Genomic DNA, 19,384 nt, shown 5'->3' on the forward strand with positions numbered 1-19,384 from the left:
GGATGGGGCATAGTTTCGACTGGTCGACGGGGTGGGGGCTTCCAGGCTGTCAGCCTTGGCAAGTGCAAAAGCCTTTGCGTGGTAAGGAAATTAGAAATGGAAATTATTATCGTAATTCCCAATGTTGGTGTAGTTGTTCGATGTTGTTCTTGTTGTTCTTGTTGTTATCTGCTAGTGTTGCTGGTGTTGCCGGTGCTTTAGCTGTTGTTGTTTTAGTTTTAGTTTAGTTTTGTTGGTGTTTCTACTGCTGCTGCTGTCATGTAATTACACAGCACCCAAACAACCAGAAGAGGAGTCGGGAGCGTTGATTGTTGTTATTAGAAGTAGTTTGCTGCTGCTGCTCTCCTCGTTGCTTTCAACTCTTGTGCTGACTATCTATTTTTCTAGGCCCTTTCGCCCCCCAGTCTTTCATCCAGAGGTTCAAGTCAAGGAACCTTTCAGATCGATTTTATGATGCCGAAACACTCGATATGTGGAATGTGGAATGTTGAATGTGCTCCAAGAGTCGACATTAGTTTTGTGTTCTTCGATGGAGATCCCATATTTTCCTTGTCGCGCATAAGAGACTGTAAAATTCGCTGCGTAATGGCCAATTCCTTTGAATCATTTATTCTAAAATAGGTTTGTTTGCCAGGTTTTCCCTACAACATCGATTTAAAAGGTTAATAGTCGCCCGGGGACACCAACATTGGTCTGGAGGCGGAATGGAACGCCGGAGTCCATGCAACGTGCGAGCGCCAGGCAATCGATACGGTGGCTCCATCTCCATATGCAGTTCCAAAAGCTAAAACAGGCCAGAAACTTCCGCTAACCATGGGAGGGGGGCCTGCAGCCGGAAAGTTTCGCCATCGCTTCCGTTCCGGTCTGCAGCGCCTTGGGCTGGGGCCTGTGTCCGTCTGAGTTTACCTTCCTTCTGCGTTTTAACCGTATTTTCTTCTTAAGCACAAACGAAGCAAAAAAGGGAACCTAATTGCCTACTTTTGTTGCTGGCTCTCGACTTAACCTGTTTTCCCTGCCACTTTTCCGCCTTACCTTTGGGGCGCAAAGGCAATGGCCGCACATTGATTTGGCCCGAAAAGAGCGCGGGATACAATAAATAAATTTGCATTTCGCTGGAGCCCATCGCCCATCGTCCTCCCAGGTGCTCTGCTCCATCTGTAGCTCTCATTTCAAGGCGGATTCCGCCTAATTGATTCAATTTGTATTCATTTTGGCCACTCGACAAATGCAAGATGTTTTCCCGGGGCTCGTCCGAATCTGCCTCATCCTCTGTTGTAATTGAAGATAAAACCAAATTTAAAAATAAATCATTTGCATTTAAATCGCTCAATTACTGGCCTGTGTGTCGTAATATGGAATATGACGAATAATAATATAGCAACAATGCAATCGATTACAAATTTCCTTCTCAGATAAGCACACACATCCATGGGTACATACATATACGATGTCCAATAGTTAATTGGCATCAAACATATTCTACTACTTCTATTCGTTTTTAATGCCCCTCTTATTAGTACCTGCTTAGTCACTTTTTCCGCCGTAAATAACAGGTCTAAACATTAACAAATAATTCCAATCAGTATAGAGAAAAACTATGCAATTACGAGAAATTTGAATGTCGATAAAGTAAGTACCAACAAAATTGGAAGGAAAGAACAGATAACATACATGCCCCAAAAGTGTCTCTGGATCTATATAAGAAGTGTCAAGAGGAAAAGCTACCAATGCCGGTAGCGGAACAAAATCCACGAAAATCATGATACATGCTAAGAAAAATGAATCCACCACAGCCAACAAAATAACAGCATTATGCACCTTAAACAAAATATTGCTGATCTACAATCAAATAGAGTACCGGAAATAAGCTCCGATATACTGAAGAACAAAAGTCTCATTGGAGCACAAACGGCAGATCAGCACGCAAGCCCTCATAAAGGATCTGGAAGAGAAATTGGCAAAACTGGAACTGGACGGAAAATCGAAGGAGGCCACCAAGAGGATATCATCAAGCAGCTAAAACCAGCAGAACAGTGGCAGCAAGGCATGGCCGGATCAACCCTCAACAGGGCCCTGGGCAGCCATCAATTTGGGGCCCTCCATTTCCCATTATTTTCCCTACATTATTTCATATATTTCTTTTCGAATTGTAGCTCTATCGGCAGCTTTCATTCGTTTTAATTGCAAAACGGATAATTCGGCAGAACAATTTGTGATCATTCATTTTTTTTTTTTAAATCCGTAGAGTTTTTGCTGTTTCTCTTTTTCTCTTCCGTGCTCTCCTTCTGCCGTTGCTGCTTATCTGCTGTTCATTTGCTGCTGATTTGCTGTTAGCGTTGCTTCCCACTGCTCCTTCAATGGGTCAGCTTGCCCACTCCCTCTTACATATATACATATGCACTTATAGATAACATCAGCGATAAGCCCTTAATCATAAGTCAACAAAACAAATAAAATATACGCGTCTATCTTTATTGCCTGCACACGTCCGCCTCCAAACCAATCTTTGAATAAGATAGATACTCTTATCAATTCCCGGTAAAAGTTGAAAAGCACAACGAATTTCCTGTGTTCATTTTACTTATGTCTGTTGCACAGGATGGTCTAAATATAAACAAATATCGTCAGAAACGTAACTCCGAAATTTAGATGGGCATGGAGACGCCTATAAAGCATTATGACCCCGTTTTTGAAATGGAACAGCTGTTCTTTCAACTGGAAACCAATTCAACAAGCTCGTCCTCTATGCTGAAGGAGTACCAAGAGAAAATCAGCACTCAGACACTAGTCATAAAGACTCTAGAGCAAAAATTGACAAAACTGGAAGCGGAAACGAAATCAAACAACAGAATGCTTGTAGGCCAGAAAGCCGAGATTGAGAAGTACCATGTTGCGATAGGGCAACTTAATCAACGACTCGCTGATCTTCAATCAGAAATCAAATCTCCCATGGATTACACAGCGAAGATCAGATCTCGTCAAAGCTCCATAGCTAGACTCGAGGAAAAGTTGGCCAGACTACAAGAACAATCTACTTGCCAATCGCAAATTTTTCCTTTTCGCTCGTTTAGAGACTTACGAATTTCGAGACTTTCGAAGAGAATTGCAGAGCATCAAAAATATTTGCAAGCAGATATAAATTCAAATGCCGAAAGGGAAAAGCCTGCAAAGGAGTGCAGAGAGCAAACGGCCCTCATAAAGGATCTGGAGGCAAAATTAGCAAGGCTGGACGCGGATACAAAATCCAGAAATATCAACATGGAGGAGAGATTAGCGAAGCTGGAACTGGAAGGCGAATCAAAGATGAAAATGATTAGAGCGTCGCAAGGGAAAATTGGCCAGCACGAGAACACCACCAAGCAGCTAAGGAAATCGATTGCTGACCTCAAATTATTGATAGAGGAGACTAGTGCCAACAACTCCAGTGTCGAAGGTCTTCACCTGAAACTGCAGTCTTATCTGGCCAAGCAGGAGGAAAATGAAAAACTTTTGGATTCCTACAAAGTGCAGCTGAAGGAGCGGAACGACCAAATAAACCTTCTGGAATTAAAAAGAACGAAAAAGCAAAGACGAAGATGATATTTCAAGAAACTTGAGGATAGAAACAAAAACTAAATATACATTTAATATAAAATATAAAATGTTTATGTTATATGTATATATGTAAATATTTTAATTATGATGGGACATTTTCGTTTTACAGTCGCACGTTAAAACATTTCAGCCATATTTATGGTTTCTTATTTATGGAACTCTGATCCCATAAATATGTAAAGCAAACATAACAATATATTATTTATTTATTGTTTATTCGCTATATTTTTAAACCTTTTCCATAAAAAAACGTCTCTATCGGTATTTTCTACCATAATATACCCCAAAATAGCCAAAAGAGCGGAATGACCAATAAACCTTCTGGAATTGACAAGAACAAAAGATAATCAAAGAAAATATGCTATTTTAAAGGAACTTGTAGATAGAAACACTAAATATGTTAGTCTTTATTTTAAATATGTATAAATATTTTATTTCTGATTTTATTTCGCACATTAAATAATTTCAGCCATATTTATGGTTTCTTATTTAAGGAACTCCGATCCTATAAATATTTTAAGCAATGCACAACAATATTTTATTTATTTATTTATTACCCGCTATATTTTGAAACCTTTTCTATAATAAAAGATACTTGCTCTATCGGAATTCTCTTTAATATTATACCCCAAAATAGCCAAAAGAGCTCTGCGAGCAGCCATAACGCATTACTGTCGTCAGGTGTCACCTGATCCCATAAATATGTAAAGCAAATCATAAAAATATTTATTATCCGCTATAATTTCAAACCTTTTCCATAATAAAATATACTTTTTCTATGGGGATTTTCTACCACATTATAGTCCAAAAGAGTTCTGCGAGCAGCCATAACGCGTAGCGACACCTAACGATGTTAACATGAACAGGTTCTGCCGCTTGCCGCAAGATGGTGCTACATCGATAGTTTCATTAAAAGTGCATTGCGTATCGATAATTTCAAAAAAAATTGCAGTGATATATCGAGGAACTGCCCCCACTAACGAACTGTTTTCGCGCAGTCTATCGCCACACATGGCCGCCATTTAAAATATCTGAATTATATTACTGAATTAAGAGTTGGGGCTCCTCGTGGCTTTTGCCTGGCAGTTGGGCCAACGGGATAGTCCTCCCATTTAAAATAGCTGAAATATGTTACTAAATTAAGTAGTATAATACTAAATATAGGAATCGCTATATCCATCTCCTTTATATATAACTGTTATAACCCCAACCACGCGGGAGAAAAAGCGGATCGCCTCTGGTGTGTCCATGAACACATATGTACCCATGAGTTTAAGATGTCGGCCAATTTGAGGAAGGGTTCACTCCACGAAACTCGAAATCCGAGCTATTCACTTTGTCAAGCTGAGTGGTATTTAAGATTGGAATATTCAACGCCAATAGCTTTCTCCTATTAAGGACTTCGTTGTTATAGAACTTCCCCATTGCTGGCCATGCAAGGAACTTCAAAAACTACAGCAAATACAAAGTTCTTGGAAAGGCACAGTCGTTCCAAGTCTCGGAGAATATTTTTGCATAAGCTTGAATATCTTGGTATAATATATTGTTTGGTAGAATAGAAATATCCTACGTTGCTACATACCAAGGACCTAGGCCCAGACCTGATAGGGGGACAACAGAATCTTTTGTTGTTTAAAGCAATGACTCACAATTGGCGCAGGTAAGCCAATGGTAAGGAGAATACTCTAGATCGTCTAGTTGATTGAAAAAAAGTAGGTAATATTGTATCGGCACGTCCATATGTTTATACATACACCTGGTCGCCAGGGACTATAAATGTTCACAGCTCGAACATTTATATCCCAGATCAAGATTTTTTTTATTATATTTGACCTGTTTGGTGTTCCTTACCTGTCCGTCAACAGATTTAAGTCTAAATGCACTGACAGATGTTGATTAGCAGCTCGCATAATACCCTTTTGTGCCAGGTCATTCATCAGGGCGTGCCTATTGAAGTAAAATTCTTAAGATCTTACGATATATATCCTTAAGAAGTCATCCGTCGGGCATCAGTAAAATCCTAAACATGCTACGACGAACATACTCCCGCTTCATCTTCGAGACAATTGGGGATTCGCGTATCTTTCACCATCAGCGTTTTGTCAACGATTTGCAAATAGATTGTCCCACCTGTACGAGTTGTGTGGAGACCAGAGAGCCCTACAGTAGGCACTGGCAAAACGACCATGCTGCCGGAACAAGCCACCAAATCAAAATGGGCCCTGACGAGAGGCTCCTCTTGAAGCGGATCGAGACGGAGCGAATAGAAGCGTTCATGCTCTGCGATGGGAGCGTCTCTGGCAGAACGAATGACTTCCTATTAGAAGCTGGAATGGAGGCAGTGCCCCAACTGTTGCGATTTCTTAGCTTTGGGGCCGCCAAGTTGGAGGTGACTATTGGATTTTATGTGAACGTGAAGAAGGAACGAATGTATTACGAAAGTAGTCCGATGATTGTCGAACACCACCTGGACATTGTGGAATCTGTGGATATGCTCTTCTCCATGTTGCTGGAGAAGATTAGCAACTATGTACTGCTGCAGCAGCGTGTTCCCTTGGAGGCTTGCGTGATAAGACGAATGAAAGTGACCGTAAAGCGTCATAGCAATCCCATATCGGTCCAGTGGCGATCCACCGCAAAGCTACCCCTCCAGTACCGCGTAAAGAGGTTAGATACTGGAACCGACAATGCCACTATATTCGCCGAGATCTGTCAGAGCCCCAGAGATATATTCCATATTGGCCTCTTGCCGGATGCGTTGCAGGTGAATTTGTACTGCTTTCGTGTCTGTGCCAGCACCAAAGAACTCTACGCAGTGCCCTATCTAATCCGCCATGACGATGTCGAAAACACCCCTACATTCGTCATACACACCGATATCGCGGGACATTTCCGGGGCCTACAGGAGATCCGGAATGTGCGCAAGTTCCTTCGCGCCGATAGACAGGATCGCGTGTTCGAATGCCGGAAATGCAAGTCGCGTTTCGGCGATCGCGTTCAGTTCGCATTGCATAAACAAATCGATTGTGGACGTGGCTTCATGGTGTGGCATTTGGAAGAAGATGCCATAGAGCTGCACCACAATTGCTTGCCGCTACCCAAAGGCTACTTCAAGCACGACTGGTTTGGTTTGGGTACCAATACAACTATAAAATAAATTGACACCATGGCATCGGACTCACCTTACGCAAATCTATAACCGAGCAACCAGCCACTGCTGACACGTGCATAAGGACTTAAAAAGGACTTACCGTAATTTCATTTTCGTCTTTCAAAAATATACCCTACTCGTATTTAAGGTTATTAGAATTACTTTCCACGAATAAAAATACACCATAATATGGTCAGCTCCACAGAAAGAATAATTAAAAGTTAACCAATAATTTATTTTTCTGTAAAATCACACGATTCTTTCTCATCCTGTAATTTCTGCTGCTCCTTCTGGATTTCAAGCATTTTCCGAACAATCTCCAGAAGACTGTCAAAAAGCGGATAACGGATGTTTCTCTCAAAAAAAAAAAACGGCCAAAGTGGTCAACAAACACATTTCCTCTTAATATGTAGCAAATGTGTAGTTAGCGTGTAGTTACCATGTAAGGACATCAATTTAGTGGAAATTGTTGTTGACCGGTTTTGCTTAAACCTGATTTTATAAGCAATGCAATATAGATAAAAAGTTAAATTTAACCAGACTTGTAGGAAATCGATTTAATAATCGGATACAGTTATGATTTGAGAGCTGAGGATCTTAGCTAGCAAGTAATATTAAACCGAATATCAAAAACGAGGAATATGTATAATAGCACTAGTATTCGTCAGTATATTTACGGTATATTTTGAAAATGAGACGGTATATTTTGGTATATTTCTGACGGTCAGACCGTATATTTAATTGATAAGTGCCGACAAATTTTGTTTACCATTTTTACCATTTTAAAACCGCCATGAATCCATTGGATAAAATACACGCTCTAGACGAAATCGAGAAGGAAATCATTCTCTGCATGCAGAGTGCGGGTAAATTGGCAACATTCAGCATGTCTATAAGTATATCGGGATTTAAATGCACAAACCTTTTTTCAGGGCAAGCTCTGCAGGAACTCGGCAAAGAGAAGTCGTCGCAGAAAAATGCCGAAACGCAGTCGCAGCAGTTTCTCAAGAGTTTGTCCAGTGTCGAATCGAAACTTTCGGAACAAATAAACTACCTCACACAGGTTTCGACCGGACAGCCGCACGAGGGTTCTGGCTACGCCTCAGCGAAGGTGCTGCAAATGGCCTGGCACCGCATCCAGCACGCCCGATCGCGAGTCCGTGAGCTGGAGGAGACGAAAGCCAAGCATTCACACGCCGCCAGGCAACAGCAGAAGCGACAGCAAGAGCATGCCGCCGCCCAGCAGCAGCAGCAACAACAGCAGCAGGCTGCAGCAGCCGTTGCCCAGCAGCAACAACAACAGCAACAGGCTGGCGGCGGCGTAGGTGTCTCACCAGGTGCCGACACTGGTGGTGTTGGACACGCCATAGGTGGCGATGCATCTACTGGAATGTCCACTAACTGAATATATAATAAAATGTCTAGGACTAAAACGATAAAAAGGAAATGCATGTACTCCAAGGTTATTGCGGATGACCACAAACCAGATCAGATCGGGCATTTACTCTAATTACAATCATAAAATTATTTTTATGTATATTAAAGAAATACGAACAGTATTGGAAAGATACAACCACATACAAACACACATTTCTCTTGAGCCTTTTATTCAATTTATGAAATTTGAAACATGTGTAAATGTTGCCGGGATTGTCAGCTTTCAGTTGCAATGAAGAAGTTCGCAATATGGAATGTGATCTTTGGCCTGCTCTCGATGGATTGGTCATATAGATTAATGACGACGTCAGGTAAATATTGGAAATACTCGTCCATACATACGGTTTACATAAACGGATTAGAATAATCTCTTGAGCATATTTACTTCAAAAGGTGACTATTTTTTTACTGCTGGATGTGTGCATATGTCTGGAGCTGTTTTACTTATAATTTCGGGGATATTGGTCCGCGTTGGCATATCAAAGGTGAGAGGTGTTGCCTGTGCAGTGGCGCAAATGGTGGCTTGGCTTAATTACTACACATTACCGTTTGTACTCGTAGAAAAAGAAGGCTGTCTACTGTATAGGGCTATGCTTGAGCAACGTTGGGCCATGTATCATGAGCTACCTTATATTTCCGATTGGTAAGTATGCCTCCTTACCATTAAATGGATTTCTTGCTTACATTCATTTCGCTTGCAGTCATTCAGGTGGTACTGCTCATACAGGGCATGGGCTTATACAAGAAGTGGAACGAAGAAATAGTTGAATGCTAGAAACGGCTGAGCCTGGTGGAGAGACTGGCAGCTTATAAATGTCTCCAGCGTGGGAGTATTTTATTGTACAACTCTATTCGATGGTACACAATTAAGCAACTGAAATTCTGCGTTTCAGCTTATCACAACTACATACTCGTAAGCAGAATAGGAATAATAATTACGTATATTCAACTATTCTTCACTTGATCTTTATTTTCGCTTGCTCCGATGCCGAAGAAGTTGTTCTCGCACACATAGCGCACACACTGCAGCAGGACATTGCGCTCATGGCGGATATCGACGGCCAACAGCTTGGAGAGCATTGTATTCTGTTTCGTCGTTTTACGGGCTCGATTGTAGTTGAGACCGGAAATACGCTTCTGTGCCCTCGGAGCAGCTGGTTTTCGGGAGGGTCCGGGTTTCGGCTCGACGAATTGAGGTTTGGTTATAGCCGGCTCTGATATTGATTCGGTTACGCGCTGAATGGGCGCTTCATCAGGTGCCTCATCAGAAGAGCAGTTGTTTTCCTTGAGCAGGTCCAGGTCCTCTGAACTGATGATGGGCTCCTCAGAAGTTTCGGGGGTGTTTTTTTGGACAGCTGTATTTGGGGCTATTGGATCAGCCCTAGAACTTTCATTCTCCAGTGTACTGCACTCTGGGCTGTCTAGACGCCGTACTGTCTCCAATTGGGGACTTTTCTGCCCTTGACTTCGGTTTCCTTCTTCGGCCTCAATCTCGCTGTCTTCACTATCCGAGCCGTACATTCCCAAGAGGCCACATAGAACATTTTCCTTGTCCTGTACGTTATCTTTGAAATGCTCGTAGTCTAACATTTGTCCGGTTCCGCGAAACATGGGCACGCCTGTGCCACTTACATGCGAGGTTTCCTCTTGCAAGGCATCTGTTTCTTTGCGAATATTTTCATCCGCCTTCTTCTTGTCCACGTGTTGGCTCTTTCCTTTACCCTTTTTGTTAGATTTGGGTCGCTTTTCTTGATAGCTGTTGGGTCGCGTACGTGCCCGATCTTCGCGTCTGCCAAAACGAGATTTGGAAGCCTCCAGGCGCTCCCCGCGTTTGAGGCGCTGTTCCTTGGCACGCTTGGCCAGTTCCACATTCGCTGCCGTGGGAAATCTGTAAGCGCAGAGTGAGTGAGGCTGCCCTGTCCATTGAGATGGAGATCTATCCAGTACTTACTTCTTTCTCCGTTCTGCCCGCCAGGCGGCTGTATCTTCGGCTGTCCACACCCTTTTCACTTTCGTATACAGCCCAGTTATGTGGTTAGCTTCAATATGGCGCTCCACTATGTTGTGCAGGGCGGCAAAGTCGCAATCCTCTGCGGGACATGTCTCATGCTGCTCCAAATGTCGCCTCATGTCCTGCGCGTTGGCCAGCTCCATGCCACAGTTGTGACAGTGCTCGGGACGGGGCGGAGATTTGTAAATCGGTGGAGCATGGCATGGCATGGATGTAATCGGGCTCTGAACGGGATTCAATTCTCAATTTATGTCTGGGTGCCAAAAAACACGTTCAAATCCCACCTGTTCGACGGGTAGATATTTGGCTGGTACTGTGCTGCCTCGAGCGCCGTACATCGGCGGGGGCTGCTTGGCGCGGGGCAGCAGTGTCATGCCACTGGGCGTCAAATAGTGCATTGTTGTCCTGTTTGCCTCATTTTCGGTCCTGGCGAATTTGGGGGAAGGCAAGACGAACTTTGGCAAGACTTTTTCGTCCATTTTTTCTTAAAAAAAAAAACAATGTGCGCGCAGAGTGCAACCGTGTGTTGAACCATCGATTGCACCAGCTTGATATATCGATAGGGTAGACGCAGTGTGACCGTGTCTCGCTAATGTTGTCCGAAACAAAATAATTTAGCTGACGAGAAAATTAAGTTAATAAACATAACAAGACAACTCGATTGTATTGTTGAGGTGTTTGGAACAAAGAAAATACTCATCCAGGAAGAGCAATGCAAAGCGTGCTCAACACCGTGAAGGGCACAGCCCTAAATGTGGCCGAATATTTAACGCCAGTGCTAAAGGTATTGTTGTTTCTCTATTTGTTGTTGCGCTGGAACGGAGATTGAAATCTCTGATAGATCAAAAATCGGTTGCAAATCTATACACATATAGATATGTCTGCGTGCTGGACAACAAAGGGGTCTTTCCATTCATTATTGATTGCCCCTTTCCACGACTTCGGCCAGCCCCCCAGGCGCTCATGCCTGGGCCGCCGACTGGCGTCCAACTGGCGACGCATACATTTCAATCAATTAAACACGCCCTCAGCACCCCTATTAATTTTCCCTTTCTTCTAGGAGTCCAAATTTCGCGAGACTGGCGTACTGACGCCCGAGGAGTTTGTGGCAGCGGGCGATCACTTAGTACACCATTGCCCCACCTGGCAGTGGGCGGCGGGAGATGATACGAAAACAAAACCGTACTTACCGAAGGGTGAGTAATGCGACGCGACGCGGCTATTACTGAACCGATTTACAAATTAAGCCAATTACGTCCGCAGATAAGCAATTCCTGATAACTCGGAACGTGCCATGCTATCGACGCTGCAAGCAAATGGAATACGTGGGCGAGGAGACCCTGGTGGAGGAAGAGTCCGGCGACGGCGGCTGGGTGGAGACACACCAGCTGAACGATGACGGCACCACACAGCTGGAGGAGAAAATCTGTGAACTGACAATGGAAGAGACGAAGGTGAGTGCGTCGAACCGTCATCTCATCTGAAGGAGCCTCTAAGCGACTATCGTTCCCGTAGGATGAGATGCATACTCCAGATAGCGACAAGTCGGCACCAGGCGATGCTGTTGACGGCGAAGATGAGGACGATGACGAGGCCATTGACATGGATGCGTTCGAGGAGAGCGGCATGCTGGACCTAGTGGACCCAGCCGTGGCAACCACTACACGAAAGCTGGAAGCGGAACCAAAGTCCAGCCCTGCGGCTGCTGCCACGTCCGAGGCCAGTGGCGATTCGGTGCTCCACACGCGCACCTACGATCTGCACATCACCTACGACAAATACTATCAGACGCCACGTCTTTGGGTGGTGGGCTACGACGAGCAGCGCAAGCCGCTGACCGTCGAGCAAATGTACGAGGACGTCTCACAGGATCATGCGAAAAAGACTGTCACTATGGAATCGCATCCGCATTTGCCGGGTCCCAATATGGCCTCGGTGCATCCCTGTCGCCATGCCGACATCATGAAGAAGATTATCCAGACAGTCGAGGAGGGCGGCGGTCAGCTGGGCGTGCATTTATATTTGATAATATTTCTTAAGTTCGTTCAGACCGTAATACCCACCATCGAGTACGATTTTACGCAGAACTTTAACATGTCCTAAGCCCTGCAGGAGGCAACACCAATCACCAATTGGCGCAGCACAAAATTGAACCTTTTAATCATCGAACGTACATGTGTACTACGAGTAGATGGTCGAATAAAGCTTTTGGGCAAAGACAACATATACGATATTCAACATTTGGACTTATTCATAGACACAAATAGGCCTTCACTTTATAATTAATTTTTATTACACTTTGCTTTTCTTGTTGTTGTTGGTTGGTTGGTTTGTTGGTTGGTTGCATGTTTGAAACATCTCTGAGATGAAATTGTATGTTAACATATACATAATAATAAAGCATATTAAATCAGTAAATTCATTAAATATGCAAGTAGTTTTAGGTAGTTTGTGTCTAGTTAAATGATCTCCTTTGTTCTTGTTTAGTTATTGAACAATTTTTCAAACTTAAGATGTCTGTGTGTGTGTGTGTTTGTGTGTGTGTGTGTGTGTTGCTTGACTTTATATTAATCTTTAAATGTATATATAAGTGTTAGATCCTCCTTTTTTTGTTTGTTTGTTTTTGTTAAATTTTCTTGGTTTTATGATAGATATACACATACATGTACATATATCTATATAGAGATTTGCTTAATAGTTAAAATCACTTTTCATTTGCAATAACAGGTTCACATCGTAATCAATTTTACAATAAACATACCTAACCGCCATACAATTTATCCATACAATTCTGAATATAGTGTATCGGTCCGTTCGTTTCGTCCACTAACTTGTGTGTGTGTGTGTGTGTTTTCAACTACACGTCACGTTAGACGTTAACAATCTTTGTCCGTGTACCTACATACATACATTCCTTAACATTCATATAACCGATCCATTATTCCATATTCATTATTCATTATCCATTATCCATTATCCATTATCCTATGCCTAACCTCTCAGCTATCCTGCCACTTCGCATTGCCAGTACAGTACTTGTACAGTATATACCCATATCTTTTGTTGTTGTTTATTTTAGCTTTCCGATTTTACATTTTATAATACATACAGAAGTTATACATACCAACTAGAGACCTAAATACATATTATATATATACCTAGGCAGGCCTATGTACTATGTAGATGTCGTCGTGCTTTCTTCGTTTTCTTCGTTTTTGCTCTGTTCTCCACGGCCCATAATACAATATATATGTATGTATACTCGTAACAACATCCATAACATTCAAAAAAAAAAAACTTCTTATCAGCACATCACGGTGATGCGCTCTTCGGCTAAGTTGTTTTTTTTTACACCTTTAACGATTTTTTGTGGATTTTCTGCTTTTCTTAAATACATACATGCATGCTAGGCTGCCTTTGAATTCGAAGTGTATGTGTGTGTGTGTGGTGTGTATGTGTGTGTGTGTTAATAATAGTTTCTGTTTACTGCATTTTGAATTCAATAATCGTTTAATGTTATAAGGTACGTTTTGTTTAAGCGCAATGCCTGGAAAACAATTGGGGCAATGATTTTGATGAATGCGAAAGGATTCCAAGGGGCTAAACAATCTAAAAGTATATACAAAAACTATAAAAAAAATTAAAAAAAAAAAAAACGTTTATGCATGTTTAAATTTAAATGAAATATTGTTTTACTTAATATTCGATTTGAGAGTGGTTTCAATCAAATGTTATCTTTAAATACATTTTATTTGGTTTTTTATTTCGATTTCTGTTTGATTCGATTACGGTTTCGCCTCATTGCCCCAATTCTTGGCTAAGCATCTCTTCCATTTAGTTTTCAAAATGTTGTTTAACTTTTGTGTACTTTATTTTTAACCATTTGCTTCTGCTATACCCTTCTGATTTCTGTTTTCTTTTGTTTTGTTTTTTGTTGAAACTGATTTAGCATTTTTTTTTCTTGCTTTGCACAAAATATATTATAATTATTATATAATTACAAGCTTTACACTGAATTAATGGAGTTACACTTTCTCTGAAATTTACAAACAGTTGAAACTTGCATCTAAATTTAAATATATTGTATATATGTGTGTCTGTGTGTGTGTGTGTGTGGCTGTGTGTTCTTGTATTGTATATTTACTACATAGTTTTAAACATGATGGTTTTTATCATTTATATAATTTCTTGCTCATCCTCGTCCTCGTCTCGTCTCTTCTCGTTCTCGATCTCGTTCTCCATCATTCACATCTTCGTTTTGTAGGTAGTTGTTTGCATTGTTTTCTTAGAGCTAACTGGAGTTACAATTATCGTATAGTATTGTACATATACATACACTTATACTGCATGCTGCATTCTGCATTCTGCATTTTGCATTTTGTATTTTGTATTTTTTGATGAACACCTAAATTTGCTTTGCTTTCGAATTTCTTTGTATGGATTTCCCTTTAGATTAGACGCAAATACTATGCAAGACACTTGGCGCAAAAGTTACAGGATTCAATCTACAGGTGGAAACGGAAATGGAAACGAAAACAATTTTTGTATAAACTTAATTAAGAAAAAAAAACAAAAAAAAAACTACCGAAATACTAGATAGATGTAAAAGTTATACGATTTAAAAGTGGGACGCAACGCTTAAAAGTTACGCCAATTTACATAAAAATGTATATATATACATATATATAGATTGGTATCGATAATTATCGTATATACATGTACATATACATATACATATACATATATATATATATTTATATAGGTGTGTATAAAAATAAAATTTGTTATGCTTCTCTTTGTTTTGTTTTGTTTTTTTTTGTTGATTTTCATTTCGTTTTGTTAGTTCCTAAAGAAGTTGGGTTTCTTTTCTCCTCTGTTCTGTTGCTCTATAGATCCATACAATACATAATCGTATAATGTTTAACTGTGTGTTCCATCAGAGGTACTTAAAATAAGACACGCATTAATTTAAGACAAAAAAAAAACGAATTAATTATTTAATTAAACGTAACCGTAATCTAGACCTAGCCATAAACATAATAATAATTAACATTGAATCAACAAATGTGTATGTGTGTGTTGAGTGTGGTGTGTAGAGTGTGGTGTAAGTTTATTGGTGTGATTGATAGTTGGTGGTAGTAGTGATGATGCATTCTCCATATAGTACACTCTATATGGAATTCTCGTTCTCTCCTCTCTCCTCCTGCCGTTCCGCATTCGCAAAGCATTTGACATTTTCCACATTCTGGTTCTGGTTCTGGTTCTGGTTATGTTTCGGGTTGTGTCGTTTTGCCCCTGCCTCTGCCTCTGGGGTTGGTTTTTCCCCATTTTCCTGCCTTGTTATTTACATTTCATAAATGATTTAAGTATTCCATATAGTGCTCCACGTGGCCCTACACCTTCCGCTTGGCGTGCAGCATCTCCATGAGCAGCGTCTGGGTGGGCGCACTGCCGGCACAGTGCTTGATGTAGAGGTGCTCCTCGCCGCGTGCGGCCATGGCATGGATATCCGGTAGGATGTTCACTAGCCTACTGAATTTGTCCTGCAAACGAATAATGGTCCAAGATAGTGAGTGCCACTTCCAACTACATCGTGATATTTGAGCCACTTACATTGACTGAAGGATAACAGGTGAGGGTGTAGTCCAGCAGGGCCGCCTGCACATTATCATGTCCCTCCGACACGGTCTTCCTGTTGACAATGCCGCGTACAGCTGGGGAAGATTTGCAATATGCTTAAGCACCTTCCGACTCCGACTTGAAAACGAATGTGAACTTACTTGGATTTAAAAGTATTAGGAATTTCATGCAGACATAGTCGCCCATGTCGAATTTCAGATCCTGCAGCTTGTTCTGTATCTCGTTGAAATAATCGGACAGCTGCGGCACGCCCAACAGGCCCAGACTGAGTAGATTGAAGACCTGGCCGTTGTTCAGCTGCGTCTCATCGGGCAGCCCGTTGTGGATGCGATGGTGCAGATGGTCGAGGACCAGCATGTCCGACCAGGAGTGTTGCAGCAGCTTCATTTGATCATCGACCTGCCGGAACCACGGGAGCAGAATCACAAAAATATAAAGAGTTCAAGTTTAGTAAATCGTTCGAAACAAGAGCAAGTGGAAGGTACACGTTAATAGATACATTTTTGTTTGGTATGGTATGAAGATATGGTAAGGCCTAGCTTTGGATGCTTTGGGATTACAACATGCTCTCGTCACTCGCTCTCTGGCTTCTCTCTGTCTCTGTGTTTATCTCTTGGATGTGTGTGTGTCTGGGTCTATGGTATGGGTGAGAGCACATCGTCAGTCGCTGCCGCTCAGTTGCGTCACTGTGTCAGAGTGAGAGACGCTGCTGCCACTGCTGCCGCTTCTGGCCGCTTAGCTGACTCTGGCTGGCTGGCTGGCCCACTGGCTGGCTGGCCGACGGACTGGTTCAGCTTTGCTTGCTAAGTAGGTCAGACACCAAATGAAATCGAAATTCAATGCAGATTTGACGCTGTCGCCGCTCTGCCGATGAGACTGACGCTGCGTCGCGACTCTGCCGCGTGTTGGTGGTTTACATAACATGCCGCAGACTTGGCCCCTAGCTTGAAAACTGGTTTTCACGTTTCTGGCTTTGAACAATGTTGTGGCTCTGGCTATGGCTATGGCTGAGGCTTTTGCTGTTGCTGTTGCTGTTGCTGTGGATGTTACTGCTGTTTCTGAATTCGAATTTCTGTTTGGGTTCGATTGGGTGGTGGTTGCTAGAATGGTGTTGATGTGCTGTGCTGCTATGGGGGTGGGGGGGAGGTGGCCATACCTTCAGATCCTTAAAGAAGACCGTGTTCCTTGCCCAGTCCACCTGCGAGAACAGATTCTGATCGAGCACCTTGCACATCAGCTCAAAGAGATCCACCTCCACCTGGTTGTAGGTCTGCTTCTGCAGCAGCGCGAACAGCTGCGTCTGCCATTCCCGATCGTCGATCGATTGCACAAAATCTCGTATCATCGGGGAGACTCTGCAATAGGTATTTGGTCATTATAGCCGACTAGAATACTCGCTAACCGAGCGGGGGAAACACTCACCTTAGTGGCTCGATAAGCGCATCGGCCGTGCTCGATGGATGAGTGCCGGAATCGAAGCTTTTGTTTGTTTGGGTTTTTTGTTTTTGTTTTTAAAGAAAAGAAACATTAAACATTATAAATTATAAATTAAGAGCAACATTTTTTGGGGTTTCTATACATCAGAAGAGTGCAGCAAAGTAGAGAGGGACAGACTCAAGGAAATACAGAGAATAAAGAAGAGAAAGTACTTTCTTTAACCGTGTAAACCCCCCACTTAATGTCGTATCCGACCTAAAACCCATAGATGCCCCCGAAATAAATAATAATGCTGTCCCTTTCTACACTTGCTGCATCCTCAGAGGGCAACCATTTGCCCAAAATAAAGGTCGGGGGGGTTTTCAATGTTGGTCTGTTTCCCGTTGGGTTCTCCACTTTTCTGTGGCTCTGTTTCTGTTCTGGTTGATCTTGGGGTAAGTACCACAGTTTCGAGTCGGCCGAGTTCTGCAGAGATCCTATTCCAGCTTCGTGGCAGTTGCCGTTGCCGCCGCCGTTGCGATGCAGGCCGTCGGTGGAGCTGTTATTGCCGCCGCCGCCGCCGCCCGCATTGTTGCCACCGCCGCCGCCACCGGCGCCACCTGCCCCGTTGCCTGTGCTGCTGCCGGTGTTGTTGCTGCTGCTGCCGTTGCTGCTATTGCCATTGCCCACGGAACTGGGGCCGTTCAGGCCGCCACCGCCGCCGCCGCCGCCGCCACTGCCCCCGTTTCCGGCATTGATGGGCGTGGCTATCACTCCTCCCGCGCTGGCATTCACCTGGCCCAGAGCAATGGCAATGGGGCTGGGCGACGAGTCCGGCGACTGGGTGAGTGAGGATACCTGGTGGTGGAGAAAATGCCGCATATTATCCTCAGTATCCTTGCGAGGGGCCAGCCTTACCTGAGGTATTTGGATTTCCTGCTTAATGTTCATATTTGGATATGCTTGCTGGTAGCCCGGCGAGATCGGCGTCGGCTTGATGTCCGGCCCCATCGAGTTGCGCAGCGCCTGGAGGGCGATCTGCCGCTGACGCATCACCTGCAGCTTCCGCGCCCGATCCCGCTTGTACATGGGTCCGAACTTGTTCCTGCCACCCCGCATCCGATCCGCTCGAACAGCTGCAAGTGAGAACAGAATGATTAGTGGCTCGAACGAACAATCCTGTTTCCCTAACGATGGTTGGACCCCAGAAGAGCACCCCTTAAATGTACTTTAGAATATTCTAAATAATTTTCGAGAATAATCTGCTTATTATAATTTGCATCCACAGTTCTTCATTAAATAAAGGACATCCTGCAGCTTCAAATAACCAGCAGCATTTACAGCATCCTTTGGTTTATTCTAGCCCCAGCTCTCTAGCTCTTTGGCTAGGTGTTCCCCCCAAAGAGGGGAGGGGGAAAAAAAACCCATTCATTTCATATTTCTTTTCTCATTAGGAATCCAAAACAGAAGCCCAGCTCTTGACAAAAAAAGAAAGAAAAACGCATGTAAAGCACACGCACAAACACACACACACACACACACACACACGCATATAAGCACGCACATTGAAAGAGGAAAAAAACAAAAACATACATATATTGCGCATACGCCGCATTGTACAACGACATCAAAACAGAAACAAAAACTATATTATAGCCACACAGTAGTGGTGGAAATAGTAGTCGCGCTTTTCTCAATAATCAAAAATATTCTCTTCAATCATGGGAGCTACTCTTTTATCTTTATCACTGTATCGATATGATAGTGATTTCATAGAGGCACAGAAAAAATATTATTTATTTAGCCTGAATTCGATAGCTATGAAAACTCCTCCTTTCAAAGATTCCAGTTTCAGTTATCTCTTGGATAACTCAATTCCAACAGAGGCCAACTCTTCTGGGAGTTCTTCCATTGATTATTGAAAAGGATCTGTCAAGATCCTACATATGGACCAAATGTCCCATGGTGTGCCTATTTTTCTGCACATAGGTGTAGGTGTAGGTGTAGGTGTGTGTGTGTGTGTTTGTGAGCGCACACTAAATAAAACGCAATAAAAATGCGCTTCTTATGGCGCAGCGAAAAAAAATAAAAGCGTGCAGAACGTGTACACAGAGGGTGGGAAAGGGTGAGAGAAG

At 42.8% G+C, this 19,384-nt stretch overlaps 7 protein-coding genes across 7 annotated transcripts in view; 5 read left to right on the top strand and 2 right to left on the bottom strand.

Annotated features, from left to right (window-relative positions):
- Positions 1-2,621: 2,621 nt before the first annotated feature.
- On the top strand, positions 2,622-3,641 carry LOC6595798 (M protein, serotype 2.1). Its single transcript, XM_026989710.1, has one exon. It carries the CDS (start codon positions 2,650-2,652, stop codon positions 3,577-3,579), a length of 930 nt encoding a protein of 309 aa, XP_026845511.1. The 5' UTR covers positions 2,622-2,649; the 3' UTR covers positions 3,580-3,641.
- A 1,979-nt stretch (positions 3,642-5,620) lies between these two features.
- Positions 5,621-6,751, top strand: LOC6595796 (protein terminus). Its single transcript, XM_002021272.2, has one exon. It carries the CDS (start codon positions 5,621-5,623, stop codon positions 6,749-6,751), a length of 1,131 nt encoding a protein of 376 aa, XP_002021308.2.
- A 787-nt stretch (positions 6,752-7,538) lies between these two features.
- Positions 7,539-8,323, top strand: LOC6595795 (mediator of RNA polymerase II transcription subunit 11). The gene is made up of 2 exons (XM_002021271.2): positions 7,539-7,611; positions 7,678-8,323. Exons 1-2 carry the CDS (start codon positions 7,539-7,541, stop codon positions 8,148-8,150), a joined length of 546 nt encoding a protein of 181 aa, XP_002021307.1. The 3' UTR covers positions 8,151-8,323.
- A 51-nt stretch (positions 8,324-8,374) lies between these two features.
- Positions 8,375-8,950, top strand: LOC113565997. Its single transcript, XM_026989593.1, has 3 exons — positions 8,375-8,493; positions 8,576-8,825; positions 8,884-8,950. Exons 1-3 carry the CDS (start codon positions 8,376-8,378, stop codon positions 8,948-8,950), a joined length of 435 nt encoding a protein of 144 aa, XP_026845394.1. The 5' UTR covers position 8,375.
- Positions 8,947-10,691, bottom strand: LOC6595794 (nuclear fragile X mental retardation-interacting protein 1). Its single transcript, XM_002021270.2, has 3 exons — positions 10,478-10,691; positions 10,134-10,417; positions 8,947-10,070 (listed from the first exon to the last, which is right to left on the bottom strand). Exons 1-3 carry the CDS (start codon positions 10,670-10,672, stop codon positions 9,128-9,130), a joined length of 1,422 nt encoding a protein of 473 aa, XP_002021306.1. The 5' UTR covers positions 10,673-10,691; the 3' UTR covers positions 8,947-9,127.
- A 142-nt stretch (positions 10,692-10,833) lies between these two features.
- Positions 10,834-12,426, top strand: LOC6595793 (ubiquitin-like-conjugating enzyme ATG3). Its single transcript, XM_002021269.2, has 4 exons — positions 10,834-10,977; positions 11,254-11,389; positions 11,457-11,647; positions 11,709-12,426. Exons 1-4 carry the CDS (start codon positions 10,906-10,908, stop codon positions 12,294-12,296), a joined length of 987 nt encoding a protein of 328 aa, XP_002021305.1. The 5' UTR covers positions 10,834-10,905; the 3' UTR covers positions 12,297-12,426.
- Positions 12,427-15,276: 2,850 nt separating this feature from the next.
- LOC6595827 (nuclear hormone receptor FTZ-F1) overlaps positions 15,277-19,384 on the bottom strand; it is a 42,774-nt gene continuing 38,666 nt past the window's right edge. The window contains exons 4-10 of the mRNA XM_026989601.1: positions 18,168-18,385; positions 17,713-18,107; positions 17,256-17,312; positions 16,990-17,188; positions 15,974-16,232; positions 15,807-15,907; positions 15,277-15,736 (exon numbers count right to left, since the gene is read on the bottom strand). Of these exons, the coding sequence (XP_026845402.1) occupies positions 15,587-15,736; positions 15,807-15,907; positions 15,974-16,232; positions 16,990-17,188; positions 17,256-17,312; positions 17,713-18,107; positions 18,168-18,385 (1,379 nt within the window). The 3' untranslated portion in view covers positions 15,277-15,586. The remainder of the gene's footprint in view (positions 15,737-15,806; positions 15,908-15,973; positions 16,233-16,989; positions 17,189-17,255; positions 17,313-17,712; positions 18,108-18,167; positions 18,386-19,384) is intronic.

The sequence above is a fragment of the Drosophila persimilis genome, unplaced genomic scaffold, assembly GCF_003286085.1.
Source record: "Drosophila persimilis strain 14011-0111.01,24,50 unplaced genomic scaffold, DperRS2 tig00000431-arrow-pilon, whole genome shotgun sequence".
Taxonomy (NCBI): domain Eukaryota; kingdom Metazoa; phylum Arthropoda; class Insecta; order Diptera; family Drosophilidae; genus Drosophila; species Drosophila persimilis.